Below are 23,114 nucleotides of genomic sequence, written 5' to 3' on the forward strand. Positions count from 1 at the left end.
CAGAGCTGAGATATCGAAACTCAAAAATTCGACCCGAAAAAAAAAAACGACAGTGTTACCCCTTACGTTTTTTTTTTTTTGGGCGAAAAATTAAGTTTCCCCAATCTTCTTAAAACTCTGGATTCTGATAGAGGGCCATGAGACTTAAACCTGAGTGCAAATATGGAGGCTCTAGACCCTTCCAGAGCTGAGATATCGAAAGTCAAAAATTCGACTCGAAAAAAAAAAACGACAGTGTTACCCCTTACGTTTTTTTTTTTGGGGCGAAAAAAATTTTTCCCCAATCTTCTCAAAACTCTTGATTCTGATAGAGGGCCATAAGACTTAAACCTGAGTGCAAATATGGAGGCTCTAGACCCTTCCAGAGCTGAGATATAGAAAGTCAAAAATTCGACCCGAAAAAAAAAAACGACAGTGTTACCCCTTACGTTTTTTTTTTTTTGGGCGAAAAAAAAGTGTCCCCAATCTTCTGAAAACTCTGGATTCTGATAGAGGGCCATGAGACTTAAACCTGAGTGCAAGTATAGAGGCTCTAGACCCTTCCAGAGCTGAGAAATCGAAAGTTAAAAATTCGACTTGAAAAAAAAACGACAGTGTTACCCCTTACGTTTTTTTTGGGGGGGTGAAAAAAAAGTTTCCCCAATCTTCTCAAAACTCTGGATTCTGATAGAGGGCCATAAGACTTAAACCAGAGTGCAAATATGGAGGCTCTAGACCCTTCCAGAGCTGAGATATCGAAAGTCAAAAATTCGACCCGAAAAAAAAAAACGACAGTGTTACCCCTTACGTTTTTTTTGGGGGGGCGAAAAAAAAGTTTCCCCAATCTTCTCAAAACTCTGGATTCTGATAGAGGGCCATAAGACTTAAACCTGAGTGCAAATATGGAGGCTCTAGACCCTTCCAGAGCTGAGATATCGAAAGTCAAAAATTCGACTCGAAAAAAAAAACGACAGTATTACCCCTTACGTTTTTTTTTGGGGGGCGAAAAAAAAGTTTCCCCAATCTTCTCAAAACTCTGGATTCTGATAGAGGGCCATAAGACTTAAACCTGAGTGCAAATATGGAGGCTCTAGACCCTTCCAGAGCTGAGATATCGAAAGTCAAAAATTCGACCCGAAAAAAAAAACGACAGTGTTACCCCTTACGTTTTTTTCTTGGGGCGAAGAAAAAGTTTTCCCAATCTTCTCAAAACTCTGGATTCTGATAGAGGGCCATAAGACTTAAACCTGAGTGCAAATATGGAGGCTCTAGACCCTTCCAGAGCTGAGATATCGAAAGTCAAAAATTCGCCTAAAAAAAAAAACGACAGTGTTACCCCTTACGTTTTTTTTCTTGGGGCGAAAAAAAAGTTTCCCCAATCTTCTCAAAACTCTGGATTCTGATAGAGGGCCATAAGACTTAAACCTGAGTGCAAATATGGAGGCTCTAGAGTCTAGAGCCTCCATATTTGCACTCAGGTTTAAGTCTTATGGCCCTCTATCAGAATCCAGAGTTTTGAGAAGATTGGGGAAACTTTTTTTTCGCCCCAAGAAAAAAAACGTAAGGGGTAACACTGTCGTTTTTTTTTTAGTCGAATTTTTGACTTTCGATATCTCAGCTCTGGAAGGGTCTAGAGTCTAGACCCTTCCAGAGCTGAGATATCGAAAGTCAAAAATTCGACTAAAAAAAAAAACGACAGTGTTACCCCTTACGTTTTTTTTCTTGGGGCGAAAAAAAAGTTTCCCCAATCTTCTCAAAACTCTGGATTCTGATAGAGGGCCATAAGACTTAAACCTGAGTGCAAATATGGAGGCTCTAGACCCTTCCAGAGCTGAGATATCGAAAGTCAAAAATTCGACCCGAACAAAAAAACGACAGTGTTACCCCTTACGATTTTTTTTTTTGGGCGAAAAAAAAGTTTCCCCAATCTTCTAAAAATTTTGGATTCTGATAGAGGGCCATGAGACTTAGACCTGAGTGCAAAAATGGAGGCTCTAGACCCTTCCAGAGCTGAGATATCGAAAGTCAAAAATTCGACCCGAAAAAAAAAACGACAGTGTTACCCCTTACGTTTTTTTTTTTTGGCCGAAAAATTAAGTTTCCCCACTCTTCTCAAAACTCTGGATTCTGATAGAGGGCCATGAGACTTAAACCTGAGTGCAAATATGGAGGCTCTAGGCCCTTCCAGAGCTGAGATATCGAAAGTTAAAAAATCGACTCGAAAAAAAAAACGACAGTGTTACCCCTTACGTTTTTTTTGGGGGGGCGAAAAAAAAGTTTCCCCAATCTTCTCAAAACTCTGGATTCTGATAGAGGGCCATAAGACTTAAACCTGAGTGCAAATATGGAGGCTCTAGACCCTTCCAGAGCTGAGATATCGAAAGTCAAAAATTCGACCCGAAAAAAAAAACGACAGTGTTACCCCTTACGGTTTTTTTTTGGGGCGAAAAAAAAGTTTTCCCAATCTTCTCAAAACTCTGGATTCTGATAGAGGGCCATAAGACTTAAACCTGAGTGCAAATATGGAGGCTCTAGACCCTTCCAGAGCTGAGATATCGAAAGTCAAAAATTCGACCCAAAAAAAAAACGACAGTGTTACCCCTTACGTTTTTTTTGGGGGGGGCGAAAAAAAAGTTTCCCCAATCTTCTCAAAACACTGGATTCTGATAGAGGGCCATAAGACTTTAACCTGAGTGCAAATATGGAGGCTCTAGACCCTTCCAGAGCTGAGATATCGAAAGTCAAAAATTCGACCCGAAAAAAAAACGACAGTGTTACCCCTTACGTTTTGTTTTTTTTTGCGTGAAAAATTAAGTTTCCCCAATCTTCTCAAAATTCTGGATTCTGATAGAGGGCCATAAGACTTAAACCTGAGTGCAAATATGGAGGCTCTAGACCCTTCCAGAGCTGAGATATCGAAAGTCAAAAATTCGACCCGAAAAAAAAACGACAGTGTTACCCCTTACGTTTTTTTTTTTTGGGCGAAAAAAAAGTTTCCCCAATCTTCTGAAAACTCTGGATTCTGATAGAGGGCCATGAGACTTAACCCTGAGTGCAAATATGGAGGCTCTAGACCATTCCAGAGCTGAGATATCGAAACTCAAAAATTCGACCCGAAAAAAAAAAAACGACAGTGTTACCCCTTAAGTTTTTTTTTTTGGGCGAAAAATTAAGTTTCCCCAATCTTCTGAAAACTCTGGATTCTGATAGAGGGCCATGAGACTTAAACCTGAGTGCAAATATGGAGGCTGTAGACCCTTCCAGAGCTGAGATTTCGAAAGTCAAAAATTCGACTCGAAAAAAAAACGACAGTGTTACCCCTTACGTTTTTTTTTGGGGGGGAGGCGAAAAAAAGTTTCCCCAATCTTCTCAAAACTCTGGATTCTGATAGAGGGCCATAAGACTTAAACCTGAGTGCAAATATAAAGGCTCTAGACCCCTCCAGAGCTGAGATATCGAAAGTCAAAAATTCGACCCAAAAAAAAAAACGACAGTGTTACCCCTTACGTTTTTTTTTGGGGGGCGAAAAAAAGTTTCCCCAATCTTCTCAAAACTCTGGATTCTGATAGAGGGCCATAAGACTTTAACCTGAGTGCAAATATGGAGGCTCTAGACCCTTCCAGAGCTGAGATATCGAAAGTCAAAAATTCGACCTGAAAAAAAAAAAGACAGTGTTACCCCTTACGTTTTTTTTTTTTGGGCGAAAAATTAAGTTTCCCCAATCTTCTCAAAACTCTGGATTCTGATAGAGGGCCATGAGACTTAAACCTGAGTGCAAATATGGAGGCTCTAGACCCTTCCAGAGCTGAGATATCGAAAGTCAAAAATTCGACTCGAAAAAAAAACGACAGTGTTACCCCTTACGTTTTTTTTTAGGGGGGCGAAAAAAAAGTTTCTCCAATCTTCTGAAAACTCTGGATTCTGATAGAGGGCCATGGTACTTAACCCTGAGTGCAAATATGGAGGCTCTAGACCATTCCAGAGCTGAGATATCGAAACTCAAAAATTCGACCCGAAAAAAAAAAAACGACAGTGTTACCCCTTAATTTTTTTTTTTTGGGCGAAAAATTAAGTTTCCCCAATCTTCTGAAAACTCTGGATTCTGATAGAGGGCCATGAGACTTAACCCTGAGTGCAAATATGGAGGCTCTAGACCATTCCAGAGCTGAGATATCGAAACTCAAAAATTCGACCCGAAAAAAAAAAACGACAGTGTTACCCCTTACGGGTTTTTTTTTGGGCGAAAAATTAAGTTTCCCCAATCTTCTTAAAACTCTGGATTCTGATAGAGGGCCATGAGACTTAAACCTGAGTGCAAATATGGAGGCTCTAGACCCTTCCAGAGCTGAGATATCGAAAGTCAAAAATTCGACTCGAAAAAAAAAACGACAGTGTTACCCCTTACGTTTTTTTTTGGGGGGGTGAAAAAAAAGTTTGCCCAATCTTCTCAAAACTCTGGATTCTGATAGAGGGCCATAAGACTTAAACCTGAGTGCAAATATGGAGGCTCTAGACCCTTCCAGAGCTGAGATATTGAAAGTCAAAAATTCGACCCGAAAAAAAAATGACAGTGTTACCCCTTACGGTTTTTTTTTGGGGCGAAAAAAAAGTTTCCCCAATCTTCTCAAAACTCTGGATTCTGATAGAGGGCCATAAGACTTAAACCTGAGTGCAAATATGGAGGCTCTAGACCCTTCCAGAGCTGAGATATCGAAAGTCAAAAATTCGACCCAAAAAAAAAAAACGACAGTGTTACCCCTTACGACTTTTTTTTTTTGGGCGAAAAAAAAGTTTCCCCAATCTTCTCAAAACTCTGGATTCTGATAGAGGGCCATGAGACTTAACCCTGAGTGCAAATATGGAGGCTCTAGACCATTCCAGAGCTGAGATATCGAAACTCAAAAATTCGACCCGAAAAAAAAAAACGACAGTGTTACCCCTTACGTTTTTTTTTTTTGGGCGAAAAATTACGTTTCCCCAATCTTCTCAAAACTCTGGATTCTGATAGAGGGCCATGAGACTTAAACCTGAGTGCAAATATGGAGGCTCTAGACCCTTCCAGAGCTGAGATATCGAAAGTCAAAAATTCGACTCGAAAAAAAAAATGACAGCGTTACCCCTTACGTTTTTTTTTTTGGGGCGAAAGAAAAGTTTCCCCAATCTTCTCAAAACTCTGGATTCCTATAGAGGGCCATAAGACTTAAACCTGAGTGCAAATATGGAGGCTCTAGACCCTTCCAGAGCTGAGATATCGAAAGTCAAAAATTCGACCCGAAAAAAAAAACGACAGTGTTACCCCTTACGTTTTGTTTTTTTTGGGCGAAAAAAAAGTTTCCCCAATCTTCTGAAAACTCTGGATTCTGATAGAGGGCCTTGAGACTTAACCCTGAGTGCAAATATGGAGGCTCTAGACCATTCCAGAGCTGAGATATCGAAACTCAAAAATTCGACCCGAAAAAAAAAAACGACAGTGTTACCCCTTACGTTTTTTTTTTTTTTGGGCGAAAAATTAAGTTTCCCCAATCTTCTGAAAACTCTGGATTCTGATAGAGGCCCATGAGACTTAAACCTGAGTGCAAATATGGAGGCTCTAGACCCTTCCAGAGCTGAGATATCGAAAGCCAAAAATTCGACCCGAAAAAAAAAACGACAGTGTTACCCCTTACGTTTTTTTTTTTTTGGGCGAAAAATTTTTTTCCCCAATCTTCTGAAAACTCTGGATTCTGATAGAGGGCCATGAGACTTAACCCTGAGTGCAAATATGGAGGCTCTAGACCATTCCAGAGCTGAGATGTCGAAACTCAAAAATTCGACCCGAAAAAAAAAAAACGACAGTGTTACCCCTTACGTTTTTTTTTTTTTGGGCGAAAAATTAAGTTTCCCCAATCTTCTTAAAACTCTGGATTCTGATAGAGGGCCATGAGACTTAAACCTGAGTGCAAATATGGAGGCTCTAGACCCTTCCAGAGCTGAGATATCGAAAGTCAAAAATTCGACTCGAAAAAAAAAATGACAGCGTTACCCCTTACGTTTTTTTTTTTTGGGGCGAAAGAAAAGTTTCCCCAATCTTCTCAAAACTCTGGATTCCTATAGAGGGCCATAAGACTTAAACCTGAGTGCAAATATGGAGGCTCTAGACCCTTCCAGAGCTGAGATATCGAAAGTCAAAAATTCGACCCGAAAAAAAAAACGACAGTGTTACCCCTTACGTTTTTTTTGGGGGGGCGAAAAAAAAGTTTCCCCAATCTTCTCAAAACTCTGGATTCTGATAGAGGGCTATAAGACTTAAACCTGAGTGCAAATATGGAGGCTCTAGACCCTTCCAGAGCTGAGATATCGAAAGTCAAAAATTCGACCCGAAAAAAAAAACGACAGTGTTACCCCTTACGTTTTTTTTTTTTTGGGCGAAAAAAAAGTTTCCCCAATCTTCTGAAAACTCTGGATTCTGATAGAGGGCCTTGAGACTTAACCCTGAGTGCAAATATGGAGGCTCTAGACCATTCCAGAGCTGAGATATCGAAACTCAAAAATTCGACCCGAAAAAAAAAAAACGACAGTGTTACCCCTTACGTTTTTTTTTTTTTTTGGGCGAAAAATTAAGTTTCCCCAATCTTCTGAAAAGTCTGGATTCTGATAGAGGCCCATGAGACTTAAACCTGAGTGCAAATATGGAGGCTCTAGACCCTTCCAGAGCTGAGATATCGAAAGTCAAAAATTCGACCCGAAAAAAAAAACGACAGTGTTACCCCTTACGTTTTTTTTTTTTTGGGCGAAAATTTTTTTTCCCCAATCTTCTGAAAACTCTGGATTCTGATAGAGGGCCATGAGACTTAACCCTGAGTGCAAATATGGAGGCTCTAGACCATTCCAGAGCTGAGATATCGAAACTCAAAAATTCGACCCGAAAAAAAAAAACGACAGTGTTACCCCTTACGTTTTTTTTTTTTTGGGCGAAAAATTAAGTTTCCCCAATCTTCTTAAAACTCTGGATTCTGATAGAGGGCCATGAGACTTAAACCTGAGTGCAAATATGGAGGCTCTAGACCCTTCCAGAGCTGAGATATCGAAAGTCAAAAATTCGACCCAAAAAAAAAAAACGACAGTGTTACCCCTTACGTTTTTTTTTTTTTGGGGCGAAAAAATTTTTTCCCCAATCTTCTCAAAACTCTGGATTCTGATAGAGGGCCATAAGACTTAAACCTGAGTGCAAATATGGAGGCTCTAGACCCTTCCAGAGCTGAGATATAGAAAGTCAAAAATTCGACCCGAAAAAAAAAAACGACAGTGTTACCCCTTACGTTTTTGTTTTTTTTTGGGCGAAAAATTAAGTTTCCCCAATCTTCTTAAAACTCTGGATTCTGATAGAGGGCCATGAGACTTAAACCTGAGTGCAAATATGGAGGCTCTAGACCCTTCCAGAGCTGAGATATCGAAAGTCAAAAATTCGACTCGAAAAAAAAAAACGACAGTGTTACCCCTTACGTTTTTTTTTTTTTGGGGCGAAAAAAAATTTTCCCCAATCTTCTCAAAACTCTGGATTCTGATAGAGGGCCATAAGACTTAAACCTGAGTGCAAATATGGAGGCTCTAGACCCTTCCAGAGCTGAGATATAGAAAGTCAAAAATTCGACCCGAAAAAAAAAAAACGACAGTGTTACCCCTTACGTTTTTTTTTTTTTTTGGGCGAAAAAAAAAGTTTCCCCAATCTTCTGAAAACTCTGGATTCTGATAGAGGGCCATGAGACTTAACCCTGAGTGCAAATATGGAGTCTCTAGACCATACTTACCTACTGCAGCTTTAAGCAGACAGTCTACTACTCTAATGACAGTTAGTTGACATGTAGTTGCACAGTTACTTAGTAGAATGAAAGTTAACCTGTCCTCAGACATTTGAACAGTAGTGTGTAAATCAGTTTAATGACATTTGTAACTATTAGAATTTACAGTACATCAACACATTTACATTGTTCAACCAAAAAAAAAAAAAAATCTGATGATATTATTAATGAAGGTTATTATAATGTAATGCAGTATAAGACATTGAAAGAATGTGTGTTCTCCCTCATACTGATGTATGAACCACAATAGTAAGAAGAATATCTGCTCTTTAATTGTTTACAGTTCTTCAGCTAATATCCACAACTTGCAGGAAAGAACATGACTTCTTGTCACTTTGTGAACGAGAAATAATGCATGGAAAATGTCGTGCTGATGTTCATTCAGTTCATCACATTCACACAGCTCAGGTGAAAGATAGAAAACGGGGGCCGAACTGGCAAGATAAATTTTTAGTCGGTAGCTATGGATTTGCTGACTCACATAATATGAGTCATACTGTATCTATTCTGTTAAAAATGGATCACTCCTTCTGCTCCTTCCAAGACATTATAATTAACCTGTCACAAAAAAACCTTGCAGTTCTTATATATGACTTTAACTTCGTTAGATTAGGTGAAATAATAATGGCATAATAATGTCTTATTTTGATATGTGCAAGTACTTGATGATAATTAGATTTCTTTTTTTTAAATAATTGACAGCCCTATTTAGAGTCATACTTAGGGCCCTATGATTTTGCGATGTGGAAAACAAATTAACTTCAACTCCAGAGCTGATCTGAGTCACTTCACCAGCATTTGACCATTTCATCTAATAAAACTATCATCATACACACACAGAAACTCGCAGGTATTCACTACAACCCACCAATTTATGACAGAAATATATCACCATTGTGTAGTAGAATGTATTTTTCAATGTAAAAATGATAAAAATCATAATAAAATTGAAATATTATTTTACACTTTTTCATCCATTTTATAAATTGTAAAACTGTTGTGCAATACTTTCAACAATTGTATGAATTCATTTCATTTGACCTGCTTTTTGATTTATTCAAATTTGATTAAAGCTTTAAAATGGAAAACGCAAAAAAAATGGAATTTGGAATTCTAAAAATGTTTGCAAAAAAAAATACATAGTTTGTAAAAATGAAAACATGGGTGTAAAGTTATTTTTATTTTCTGTGCTGTGTCACATACTATATACGCAATACATCAGGCATCCTCATAGCGGTCCGTTTCCAGTTTCAACCGGAACACCGTTTTACCTTTTCTACAGTTTAATGTCATTTATAGTAATGATCTTTCAGTACTATATCCTCTAATTAATTTTATTCTAGAGCCAAACTTGCTTCACTCAAACCTCACACATTGCTTCTCTCTCCCGCTAAAGACACTAAAGCGGCATGTTAAAGGGATAGTTTTTGGGATACTTTCTGTCATAATTTACTATCACTCAACTTCTTTCTTCTGTTGAACATTAAAAAAAAGATATTTAGATGAATGTTGGTAACCAGTCAGTTGACGGTAGCCATTTACTTCCATTTATTCCCCTATGGATGTCAACGGCTACTGTCAACTATAACATACTGTACTATTCTATTGTGTAGCTTTAAATGACACCACTATAGAAAGCTCCCCATGTATCATGATTATATACTGTAGAATAGCATAATCACAGTTACAATGAACTGTGAGCAGAGAGCAAATGCACACACATTCATATGACAAATTTCCTGACACGCACACACTCAAACACACATTGGGTTTTTGTGAAGATATGATTCTTATACTATACAAACTTTCCATTATACCCCTTACCTGGAATGCACACGCATGCGCAATGCACACACACACTTTAGTTCCACACTTTCCCTAGGACACCTGCACTAAGCACATGGTTGTCTGGGTTGGAGCTGAGTGAGTCCAGTCCATATACAGACTCAAAAATGCCCATCTTCGCATTCCTCACCATCTCGCTAATCTGAAATCAATACACAACAGACCCAATCTGTGTGCATCCCTGCCAGACAGCACGTTCCCAGCACCTCCAACCTAGCAGTGATAATATAAAGAGGCTTTTCTGGAAGATTCAGACAAGGTTAGAATGGAGAGAGCTTTTCTTATTATATAAACATGCTCACATGCTGCGCTCAGGTCTTGGGGACGCTCTGGAGTGGTTTGATAAGCCTGATCAGTCCCGTGTGTGTCCCTTTGACCAGCTGCACCTTGCTTTTCTACTGATTGGGCCTCTTCTGTTCCCTGTCAAAGATTGTGCGACAGTATGTATATATGTGTGTGTTGAAACTTTCCTTCAGCAAAATATGAGTAGGTGTACTTTTGCAGAGACAATTGTTCTGTTGCTCTAATGGACAACAGCTACAGCTGTTCTTGTTAACTAGTATTACTCATTCCTTTTCTGATAATGGCCACACCTATTGGCCATTGACTGATATATCATGTAAACAACGTATAAAGCCAATGAGTTTACATACATAACTGGGTAGCTGGCATTAAATTAGTCTAGTGACAAGTGTGGCATGCTATAGTCCAACTAACTATTTTATTATTTTCTTTATTATACATTATTACTCATATTAGTTGAGAGATGAAATTAAATATTTGTCATTTTAACAATGCATTTGTTGCACCACATGGTTATTTAAATACACTGAGTAAACAAATGAATAAATGAATTAAATCTAAAATATGTATATCATCTAGAAGATATAAACACAAAAATATACCGTGACATCTAGAAGTTGGGGGGAAAATTCATGGATCAATGATGGCTTATTTGTCAACTACCCAATTATAGATTTTTGAAAATGAAGGCTTTTGCTTAAAACCTTTTCCTCTGCCTTCATTAGTTTGGCTCATTTACTTTGGCCTTTCAGTTTGTAATCACCTTGCGGAGAGTGGTTGTCTGGTGATGGCAGGTTATATGTGAGCAGCAGATTGGGCTTGATGGAAATTAACTTTCAGAGCAGGAAAATGGGAGTTTACTAATGCATAGAAATACATAGTGGAAAAATGTTTTTCCCAGTCAAATTGATTTCATTCATTCATACATCATTCATATACAGTATATATATATACATGCACCCAGTAGCGGCTCCTGACAGTGAATGTATCTTGGGTGGATTCTTCAGCTTGTTTATGACAAACATTTTGTAAGCTTTATTTTCTCATTTTCTAACACATACAGAACACTTTTGGGAGAGGTGGCGTTATTCCTCTTGCTCTCATGTTGTTTGACAGGCTTTAAGTACACATGACGCATGCACAGAATGCTATTTAAAATGACCTTGATGTAGTATTTATTGCCAGAACAGAGCATTCACATGGGCACATTTAAACCAAAGGGTTTCATTAATTTGATACGCTATCCACTTAGAAAGAACAGACATGCCAACTAGTTATTGACCTGATTTATAGCAGGTTATACCTTTGTAGGACATAATAACAACATTTTCTGCAAGATTGGCAGGTTTTGTTCACAACATCCCATTCTTCATCTGGACTCTGCTCATCATCTCCATCCTCAGTACTCATCTCGGTCAGATACTCTTCGCGCACTGACACCTTCAGCTTATCCCAGTGCATAGCCAGGCTAAGTATTTCACCCTGTAAGGCCTCAGGAGTTGCTCTGCTATCGTGTCTGATCAGTTTGGCGCTCAGGGCATTGAGTGCGCCTGCAGGTACTGTACACCGTTACATTTCAAGTCATTGAAATACTGGGGATCAAGCAGGGCGAAATCTGTGTATAGTTCTCTGTTTTTTAGCAAAACGTTAGGAAATTCTTTCAATGATGGTATCCAGAATGACATTGTGCACTTGTACCTAATACTTGCTGTCAGCATCTGATATGGTTGTGTCATCACATAACTCGCCTGGCATCTTTTTTGTCTTCTTTGGTCAGCGCATGTTCCACCTCTGCGTCTGTCTCACACTCTCCATTGGCCCATTGCACAAATGCGTCTGTTGCTGTCTTTACCCCCTTAAAATCCCTTGCATATTTTTTCAGATTGTCTTGTGTGCTTGTGACAATGCGATGGGCCGTGAGCAAATCCATTATACTAGTTTGCAAATACTTGGAAAGTGGAGTTGTTTGTTGGAAGATGCGTAAAAACGCCTGGGCAGTGAGGGTGGTTTGGTATTTCAACAGAGCCTCTGCATAACCGTCGGCCTTCGCACGCACAGTCGGCTTCATGTTGTCTTTCTCGCTGAGGGCCTTGAGTGTAACAACAAGATCAATGTAAGGACATCCTTCTGGATCCCCAAACTTCCCAAACACTTTTGTAACCCTTTCAACCCTGATTAGGCGGAGCACTCCACCTGATGAAACACTTTGAAGCTTTGTTTAGCCGTAGTCACGTGACGTACGTGTTTTGAATCACGCTTCGGATCAGTGTTTCGAATCATCTGCGCTTCGGGATCTCGCAAAGCTTCGAAACGTCTGTTTCGCGTCAGCCATCCATAAAAATATCCCGTATTTTTACGCTCTGACTGTGTTAACTGACTCAGAACAAGCAACTATCTGTGTCTTGGCCTAAAACAATAGAAAATCACACCGGCCCTTCAGGAATGTGCCAGAATTACCAGATGGCCAATAGACTAGTTGCACCACACTGGAAATGGAATGTCCGGTTTGTCTATGGTAGGCTGGAACATTTCCGGTCACTGCTTCCGTCAATGGCACTCGCTTAATTAACCGACCGTTCAGCGTAATGTAAGAGAAAAACACGAGTTTTTCTGTTTTTCCAGCCTACCAGAAAAACACAAGTTTTTCTGGTATTAAAACGTTAAAAAAATCAATCGATAAACGCATATGGCAAATAAAGTGCATTCAAACTTGCTTCAGCACGTATTAATGAGAGGCGCGCGCACGCGAACGGGCGTGCGATTTGTCAGCGAGTCGGAATTCGGTACAACACCTGTTTTAATACCAAAAAGACTCGTGTTTTTCTTTTACATTACGCTGAACGGTCGGTTAAGTAAGCGAGTGCCATTGACAGAAGCAGTGACCGGAAGTGTTCCAGCCTACCATAGACAAACCGGAAATTCCATTTCCGTTGTGGTGCAACTAGCGAATCGGGGCCTGCTCACAATTCTGAAATTCTTTCTGCTTTTTTCCCCTCACAGTTCCAAATTTCTCTCTCAATTCTACAAAAAAGCTCAGAATAGCAAGTTATAAAGTTGGAATTGCGCAAAATAAAATCAAAATTGTGAGATTGAGCAGTGAGATAGCATGATTGACGAATTGCGAGAAAAAAAGTCACAACATTATTTCTTGTTTCTCGCAATTGCAATTTTTTTTAATCTCACAATTCTAACCATTACTCACAATTGTAAGATACAAACTTGCAATTACTAATTACAAAGTATGAATTGCGGATAAAGCAAGTACAACTCAAGTTTCTGCTCTTTATTCTCTTGTCAGACTGGTGTGGCCTTCTTGCTTTAATGTCAAGCCAATGACAAATTATCTTTGTCCCACCAGGTTAGATAGTTGCAGCCTCATGCGCAAGAGAGAGAGTGTGTGTGTGTGTGACAGCTGTGGTCCAACCTGGTGCCCTGGCGCTGGAGGAGCTGTCTTGCACACAACAAATATGCGTGTTTACCATCCCGGACGATAATTCCTCCTCCTTTTTTTTGTCCTACCAAGCTGAAACAGGGCCAGAACTTTGAGCAACAGATCTGCAGTATAATGGCTTTTTTCTAAAGGCTGGCTTGTTTCAAGTGAGGTATGAAAGGCATGTTTGGCTTCTGTCATAGGAACTAAGGAAGAAGAATCGAGAGGTTGTCACTTTGTTTTCTTCTCTGGTTGTTGTTAGTCCGAGCCCCTGCAGTGGGATCTGATGGTGTTTGCCAATTGGCTGTTTGCAGTCAAAATCTAGGAGTCAAACACAGCAGCACTTCTGTTGATGACATTAGCTAGAATACATGTAACACCATGTCAGTGTTTGAAAATAAATCGCCACACATTTTATGTGCATGTTACCCCTTTAATGACAAATATAAAGAGGAGATGGTCTTGTGTCCTTCTCATTTAGTGTTTGGTGTTTAAAAAGTTTAACATTTTAAACTTTGTTTTGCTTTTAGTCATTTTGTTATATGCATATGTGTTATATTTTTAAGTATTGCTATTTTGCTTTATTTTTATTAAAATCTTCCAAACTTTATACTTAATTTCAGGTAGTTGCCAAGATAACATCTTTATTTTTTAAGGTTTCCGTTCAGTAACTATAGTTTAACTACAACTTAAAGCTAAAAATGTATTTGAAAATGAAGCTGAAATAAAATAAATTATTTTAATAGTTAATTTTAATTTTGAACCGTCACATTGAATAACCAGTTTTACTAATAAAAATGTTAACTAATAGCTAGTGAAAATGTATTGCCATTTACTGAAAATCTGCTCTGGGATTTTTTTTTTTTCATTAAAAAAAAAAAAAAAACAATGATCATTTATCATTAAATTGTTTTTTTTGTATTTGAAATAAAATAAATCATTTGATTTCAAATACAAAAAACAAAACATTTTCAATTGTTTATATATAGCAATTAACAACAATAGTGTCTCTTTAAATTACTGTTTTTTTACGAATATAAATATTAGTGAGGAAAAATAAGATGCGGCTTACTAAACATTTGAAGAAAATAAAACTATCATTTTGGAGATTTTTGGAAAAGATACAATATAAAATGAACAAATATTCACATAAAAGACAAATAAAATACTAAGAAATTTGTTTAATTAATTTTTATTGTTACACAATATAAATATATACAAATATAATCTATAAAATATTTGTTTTTTGTCATGGAGTTCACGTAAAAAAAAATTGTGCTCATGTAAATAATATTTTTGCATATCATATTGCTGTATTTTTGTCTGTTGAAATGAATAATGGATTCATACTGCAGACTACAGTCACAGTCTGATTTTTCCTCATGGTTTGACTCAGTATTTGATCAAGATATAGTTTCCTGGTTGTTTAGGTACACTGTATTGCCTTTGTTATAAGAAAGTGATACAGCTTGTAGACTCTAGACATGGCAAATATTGAGGTTTGCTGTGTATGTGTGTGTGTTGTCATCCAGGTCTGTTTATCTGGCCGTTGCTTCATTTCCTCCATCCTGTAGAGCTCACTGGCAGCTCAGATCATCTGTGGCCCAGAACCCTGACTGCAATTTCCTAAGGTGATGAAAACACGCATGTGAATGGTGTGTGTTGGCAGGTCGCAGGGGCTGCAGAAGCATAACATGTTTACCAAGCATGCAGGACAAGCAGTGCTCCAACTGCCCCTGGGTTCATATGGCTCTCGTAAATCCGCTTACATCAAAAGTGTGACATCTGGATGAGAGGACACCCTCTGTGTTGTGTGAATCATGTACCAGAGTGAGAGTGTTCGATTCTGCTACAGGATCCCTCAATGCAGAGGTTAGGTTCGGACACACCTGCCTGTAGTGTTCGAGAAAACCCATTCAGATGAGGAGGGCTGGAACTAAACTGCTCCTACTGTAGTTCACACAGTTGAAGATGCAGACTCTTTAAGCATGAGGAATTATGACAATGAATATGGGCAACGGGAGACATTGTCATGGTTTAGAGCCAGGTCTATCATAGTTGACTAAAACTAAAACCAAAACGATAAAAAAAGAGAATATTTCTGCTGGTTAAAATAAATTAAATGTTAACGTCCCTTTTACATATGGTAACCCTCGGTCCCTGAGGAGGGAATGGAGATGTCTCGTGGGAGGAGTTTCCAAGGAATTGGGATCACGCTAGGGAGACCAATTGCCTTTGAATGAATTAAAACGAGCCAATGAATATTGGCATGCAGGACTTGCATTCCGCACCCCATCTAGCAGTGCGGGTATAAAGGTGAAGCGAGTGCACACACATGCTTTACGCTGAGGAGCCAGACGGTTTCCAGTCCTCCGCGTGGGTACAGCAAGCATGGCAACGGGACGAGGCATCTCCGTTCCCTCCTCAGTGAACGAGGGTTACCATACTTAACCAAGACATTCCCTTTCGTTCAAGAACTCTTACGTCTCTAGCTTAGCTTCCCGCCAAAGCAGTTTCTTAGGTTTCTTTACGGCAGGAGCTAGCTGAGAAGAATCACACGGCTGTTCTGCAAGACCCGCTCAGTGGATTTGGATGACACTGGGGAAGCATGCCCAGCCTGTAGGAGGAAATGCTGTGGAGCCCCTGCCCGCCCGAAGGGAGGCAATGGAATACACGTATGTACTAACCCGTAGGGTTGTGAAACATACAGCAGTCCTTGAGGTAATCCCAACCTGAGGGGTGGGAGCGTATTCAGCAAGGACGACAGAACGGGTCTGTCGTGGGGAAGACACGGAGGGTAGCTAGAAGGTGGAAGAAATTGATCATCGCAGGGACCACTGTTAAGGCCACCCAGTCTAAACAGAACTCTTACGAGAGGTAATAGACCTGGTTCCAGAGGAGTGATGGAGGAACTCACGAGGTTAGTCCCTTGTTAGGGAACCAATGGACCAAAAAGCACACGTATCCAGCCCATAGGGCGGGAATGGTGTAGCAAGCCGACATGACCTAATTCCTCACACTACTGGTGTACACGGCAGGAAACAGGTTCAACACGTAAGCTATAAAACCTAGCGAACTTGTTAGGTGTCGCTCAGCCCGCAGCTCTGCAGATGTCTGCCAGCGAGGCGCCTTGCACCCGCGCCTAGGAGGAGGCGACACTCCTAGTGGAGTGTGCTGTCAACTTAGGTGGTCAAGGCACGTCCTGGGACGCATAAGTCTGGACGATAGCATCCACTAGCCAGTGGGCTAACCTCTGCTTGGAGATGGCCTTCCCCTTCTGTTGGTCTCCACAACAGACGAAGAGCTGCTCTGAGGTCCTAAAGCTTTGCGTTCTGTCCACATAACAACATAGAGCACGTACGGAACAGAGAAAAGCTAGGGCTGGGTCTGCCTCCTCTGGGGGCAGCGCTTGCAGGTTCACTATCTACAAACAGAGTGGTAGGAAGCTTGGGCACATATCCGAACCGAGGTCTCAGGACAACGTGAGAAAGACCCGGCCCTAACTCCAGGCACGATTTGTTGACCGAAAATGGCATGTTCTCTCATGGGAACAATAGCTACATCCACAACTTTCGTGAAGACGCAGGGCGACAGGGCCAAGCCGAAGAGTAGGACATTGTACTGATATGCCCGACTCTCGAACGCAAACCAAAGGAACGGTCTGTGTCGATGAAGAATCAAGACTTGAAAGTATGTGTCCTTCAGGTCGATTGCTGCAAACCAATCCTGGGGACAGATGCACTCGAAGATGCGCTTCTGCGTGAGCATTTTGAACGGGAGCTTGTGTAAAGCCCGATTCAAAACTCGCAGATCCAGGATCGGCCATAACCCACCGCTTTTCTTGGGTACAGTGAAGAAAGGGCTGTAGAACCCAAACCTCATCTTGGATCAATCGCGTTTTTCGCCAGCAGGGCGACGATCTCTTTTCTCAAGTCAGGGGGATCGACACTGTACCTGAGTGAAGAGGATGTCCCTGTACCTGGCGGGCCGGTGGGCAAACTGAATTGCATAGCCGAGCCGGATGGTATGAATGAGCCAGCGGGACGGCCTCGGAAGTGCTAGCCAGGCTTCGAGAGACTGTACCAATGGTCAGGGGCACCGAGGTGGAAGGCAGGGACTGGACTCCGAAGGCATTGCTGCGGCATGTTTTACTTTGCTAGCAAAGCTGAAGTAAGATCAAGGATAGTAAAATTAAGTATAAATCACGTGTTTCACTCAGATATCTGCATATCATCCCTTAAATGAACACAATATATCTGCTGAAAATCAGCATATTAACAAACACTTCAATTATACACACAAAGAAATGTCCTAGCAATAGTATAAAAAGTAAACTGTCTTCACACATGTGTATGTTCAAATAAAACTTATGCCACACTTTTCATATATTATAAAAACAATATATGAAAGCCCGGTAAATAGCCCCTGGTATTTTTGCTCTGAATTTAAAATATATTTTTTTACATTTTTATAATGACAGAACTTTGATCATTAAGTACAATATAGTTTTTGGAGATGTTTGGGTTTGGTCAAATATAACAACATCTGCACCAAATTGGCTCAGTTTGCCTGAGGGGTTTTTGTCCTCCTTGATTTTGAGCTCCATATCATACTAGATGACCCATAAAAACACAATATCAGCTTTACAGAGAAAATGATTGGATAAATCTGGCATTTCAGCAGTATGACATTTTGATTAAACATTGCATGCACAAAAAAAATAAAATTATACGGATGATACGTTCACAATAATAACCTGCATTTATAAAATAGATTAGGTGAATTTATTTTATGCCAACTGTCCTCCCTCACAGTCCTCGCCAAACAAGATTACATTCTCGTGTCCTGAGTCTGACTGTTGGTCCTTTTTGCCAAATGTTGTGGGGTGATATAGATGATCACCTGGATGTTTGAATCCAGTGGAAATAGTAGACATTCAGGATCAACACGATTTGGGACGCATTATTATTTATGATGGATAGTAGACTATGCGAATTAGGACACAGAAGGATTCAGCACACCTGTTTAGCTCAAAAAATGCATTTGATTTTTATAAACCTATAGAAATATTTTTTTTATCAAAACACCCTTCCACCTGTAGGATTAAATTATGAAGTGACAGTCTTCAATGCAAGCGTTCCGAAGCGGTTCGCTTGGTTTCTAAATAAGGTGTGTGTCGTGCGCTGAATTTGTTTGAGTCAGTGCTCTATACGTGCTCGCTGTTGTTAAGAAACAAGTTGTGTGTGATTCGCCTACTTGGAGAGCAGGCATCCTCGTCTCACCCTGGGTGTTCTACTCCTCCTCATCCATAATTGATCACACAATAACCTCTAGAAAATCGAGTTAAGCCATATACCTCTCCCGCGAGCGTGCCAAACACTGATAGGTGGAGAGTTGCCAAAATCTCTTTTCCCTGAATCCCTTCTAGTTTGAGGAACAGTGTTATTAATGCACAAAGTCGATCAATGCTGCGTTCAAAAAGCGCAAGTTAATCAATGCGCATGAATGTGTTTTGCTGTAAAGTTCTTATTAGCTTCACTCGAATGCCTTTTCGAATCAGTACCGTGTCAATAACATGCGTAATGTTTTTTTTCTGGCTCTTTCAAGGTACGAGTTTGACTATGACACTCATTCCACGGGCTCAGACGTTTCAAAGCTTCCTTTCCGAGCAGACTGAGCAGGAGCAGAACCAGGATCAAGCAACAGCGGCCTCTAGTGGCCACGATAGGAACTGCAGCGCATCGCCGCTCCGTTGACATGCACTGTCATGGCTTGATGAAAGCCACGACTCCCGGACATTCCAAAGCTTAGGAAACTCATAGACACATGAATAGTATGAACTCTCTTTCTCTCTCTCCCTCTCTATATATGTATGACTTAATAATTATTTGTAGAACAGGGTGTATACTAAGAACTCTAGGAGCCTCTTTTTGTACGTTGAAGAAAAAAAAAAAAAAAACCCCAACAACAAATGCCAAAAAGTTGTACCATAAACTTTATTTTTCCTTGTGTAGTTTAAGACAAATTGACTTTTCGCAGTTATTTTTCAGATATACTGTAAATATTAAAGCGCTGTAGCGCTTGTCTACATCCATTTTTGTCTGTCTTTAATGGGATACCCTTAGCTTCTATCAAACAAGGAATATGTTTGTGTTTAGCACCCTGCACTTTTAAATTATAGCTTGTTTTGCACTTTTGTTGTTTTCTTTGGGTTTTATTACGCCCTGATATCTGTAAGTGCTGTGTGGTGCTTTGGCGATAATGAAAAAGCTTATTTTTGAAGGGATAGTTCACCCAGAAATGGATATTCTGTCAATATTTATTCACTTTCCAAACTCGCATATTTTTGTTTCTTTTGTGGAACACAAAAGAAGATATTCCAAAGAATGTGCTGGCTGCTCTTTTCCATGAAATCTGGAAAGACTTGTTTAGACTGTCAGTCCAAATCTGATCATATTGAAGTATGAACTGCAAAAAAAACAAACACGAAATCTGATATTTACAAATCCGTTTTGAGCTACATTCAAATGTAATTGAAATCACATTCATGTCTCATTTCTGGAAATCGGTTTCAGTCTGACCGCTCTGATCGTAGCTTTTTTTTTTCTTTCTCACACCACGTAAACACATAATATACTATATAAATCAAAATGCATATGCAATGCAACACTGCAAACCCTTCCATGCTGTTTTTGCTGTATGCGGACCAACGCAACATAACGCATAAACCAATGCAGATATTCCAGAAAATGAAAGCGCGCCATGGGGCATTCAAATCATATCTGAACAGTTTCGATATACATTGTGGACAGTCAATTCAGTTTCGATCAGATTCCAATCATGTCTAAACCATCACGTCTGAACAAATCATTGTTCTAAATTTTTTGAATCAGATCTTTTCAATGAATCACTTTGAGCAAATTTCTACGGACGCTGCAACTATCGCAATATGACGTCACACCCTGTGGCGTCTTCATAAGTACATATTCTACATCAAATATGCAATCTTTACTCTAATGTACTACAACAGTGCAGTCCTGGAGATTCAAAGTTTGTGTTCTTTTGATTCAGCTAAGAGCGTATCAATCTTCTATTGGTCAAGACGAATTTGCATGTCAGAGTTCACTTGGGCCTGGTCCACTAATTTTCGTTTGAAAACGCATCTTTTCTCTCCGTTTTGGCCTTCCGTCCACACTGAGATGGCATTTTTGTCCTGCAGAAACAGCTTTTTGAAAACGCTTTCCCAAGAGGATAAATTTAAAACGCAATTTTCGCATTGTAGTGTTGAAACTAGAGGCATTTGAAAAAGCTGACGCATGTCATGTGACGTAAACCGATAGATATGCATGTTTAAACTGCTATTGTGCCTGCAATGTGCCATTCACTTTCACACAGTTGCTAAAACTATACACACTTCATATCACAGTCCTGCAAAGATGACGGGAAATTTATTCGAAATTGCTGTCCTGCGGCAAAACATGAGCAGGTGCGTTTTAGACCAAACAAAATGGTGAGTGAGTGCGACCTGGATGCATCAGTGAATGTGTTGGACACTTCATGCACTCAACTGTCACAGACTCCCATGTTGATTGGCAAAATAACCTTATAGAATTCGTACACTATACGGTTGAGTACAGAGCAAATTTTGCCCGTTTCGTCTGTATCGTTTGAGTTTTTATGCGGTTTTACATAGGCCTATGCGTAGTAAGGTGAATTTAGCGTTTTCTGACGTTTCAGTGTGGATGAGAATCCTTTGGATAACGCTAGAGTGGACGGAGAGCTTTTTTTCAAACGTATCCGTATAAATGTAGACGTAGCCTAAACTTGAACTTTGGAACGCAACGAAATGTGAAACTAGAGTTTCCAGACTCCAGCATTGGCATTCTTGAATAGAAATCAATTTAATGAAAAATGTAGTGAGACCGTCCCTTTAGCTGAAAAACGCAGTCCGACTGATTAATTTACTAATCGGAGTGATCTGGAGTCAATTATCTGGTCACAGCGGTTAAGACGACGACAGCCACACAGGTTTGGAATAACAAGGAGCAGAAAAAATGGTCAGTTGCATTTTTGGATGAACTATTCTATTCTCCAAAAACAATCTTATTTTATATGAATTCTATGTATTTATTGTCTACACACTGGATGGGAGGTTCAGTTCATCTGTAGCCTCTCACACTGCAGAAGAAGTGCCTTCAGACTCTGCTAGACTGAGACTCTGGCTGGAACGCTGATTCAATTAGCATCCCTCCAACCATCCAACATGTGTATAACCGAATTACGTTTATCTGTTGACACTGCATTTGTCTAAAAGCAGAACAAAATATCTGTTCTCTCCCCGTACAGCAAAATGCTTAACGCTTCTGAATGTCTTTGGGTTCTTTCAAATGGTCTTGTATAGATAGGATGATAGAAGTGTGCACAGAAACAATAATGCATTCAGTGAGACAATCAATTTACTTTACAACTTGACCATAAAATATCTTTAAATGACTGTTGATCTTTTGTCTCATCGTGGTAGAAAAACCTGATTTCTCCAGAATAATAACATATGTCATGATGTGGAGCTAAATGTTTTAGAAGCACATTATGAATGGTCATTTGTTTCCTCCCCCTTTTCCACATGTAATTATTTGCTAATACTTCAGAATTCATTCTTGGCAGCGTTTAGTAGCACTTGAATGTGAATCAAACCTGTTTTCTTACAGTATGCATTGTACATCAATTAAAAATGTCTTTAAAAAGGGAATGTCCTTCTCAAGGAGGTTTCTAAGGGATATTTGGTCAAACACTTTGTTGTTTAATACCATGATAATCAATTTCCCTTTGGGATTTTCCAGATATCATTTCTTGTAAGATGTCTTTCTGGTTGTGTTATAGCATTTACACCAGTTTTGGTTTGTGTGTATGCTTATTTGTAATTGTATGTTGTTTTTAATCCATGTTTTATTTTAAGGCATTAAGTAGATTTTGTCCTGTGTGGATGTTTCAATGTTTACTGAGTAAAATAAAATGGACTTTACAGAAAACCCTGAATACAGTATGCGTCTGTGACAGAAATAATTCACAAATATGTATATGTGTGAATACTGTATATATATTTCTTAAATACAGTGAGAACAGTAATATTGTGAAAGTACATTGCTGATTATATTCCTATATTCCACATTACCTTCAGAAATCATCTAATATTTAGATTTTTGTGTTCTAGAAACATTTCTTATATCAATATTGAAAAAAGTGCTTTTTTGGTGAATAGAAAGTTCTAAAGAACAGAGTTTATTTAAAATGAAATTACTTTAAGAAATAAATTCATTTATTATACAAGTAAAAAATTTTTTTAGAAATGTAGATGTGATCTTTCCCTTCATACTTAAAGGAGTAGTTCACTTTTAAAAAAACTTTTGCTGATAATTTACTCACCCCCAATGTCATCCAAGATGTGCATGTCATTCTTTCTTCAGTCGAAAAGAAATTAAGGTTTTTAATGAAAACATTCCAGGATTTTTCTCAATATAATGGACTTCAGTGGGAACCAAATGGTTCAAGGTCCAAAAGACACTTTCAGAGCAAACTGTTCAAAGGGCTTTAATCGATTCCAGACGACGAATAAGGGTCTTATCATTTTGATGAATGAATCTTTTTCCGAGTCAATTCGTTTGTTTCGTTCGTTGAATGAACCAAATGACTCGGAAAAAGATTTGTTCATTTTGATGAAC

At 39.3% G+C, this 23,114-nt stretch overlaps 1 protein-coding gene across 2 annotated transcripts in view; it reads left to right on the forward strand.

Annotated features, from left to right (window-relative positions):
- Positions 1–22,456, forward strand: part of dok6 (docking protein 6) — a 95,851-nt gene extending 73,395 nt beyond the window's left edge. Inside the window, exons 8-9 of one of the 2 annotated variants that reach the window (XM_089125665.1) lie at positions 14,928–15,026; positions 19,003–19,089. In XM_089125665.1, coding sequence (XP_088981791.1) covers positions 14,928–15,025 — 98 coding nt within the window. In that variant the 3' untranslated portion in view covers position 15,026; positions 19,003–19,089. Of the gene's footprint in view, positions 1–14,927; positions 15,027–19,002 lie in introns of both variants that reach the window. The other variant, XM_039666740.2, reaches the window with a different exon arrangement.
- Positions 22,457–23,114: the final 658 nt, after the last annotated feature.

Source organism: Pimephales promelas, chromosome 22 (genome assembly GCF_988280905.1).
Source record: "Pimephales promelas chromosome 22, fPimPro1.hap1.1, whole genome shotgun sequence".
Classification (NCBI taxonomy): Eukaryota; Metazoa; Chordata; class Actinopteri; order Cypriniformes; family Leuciscidae; genus Pimephales; species Pimephales promelas.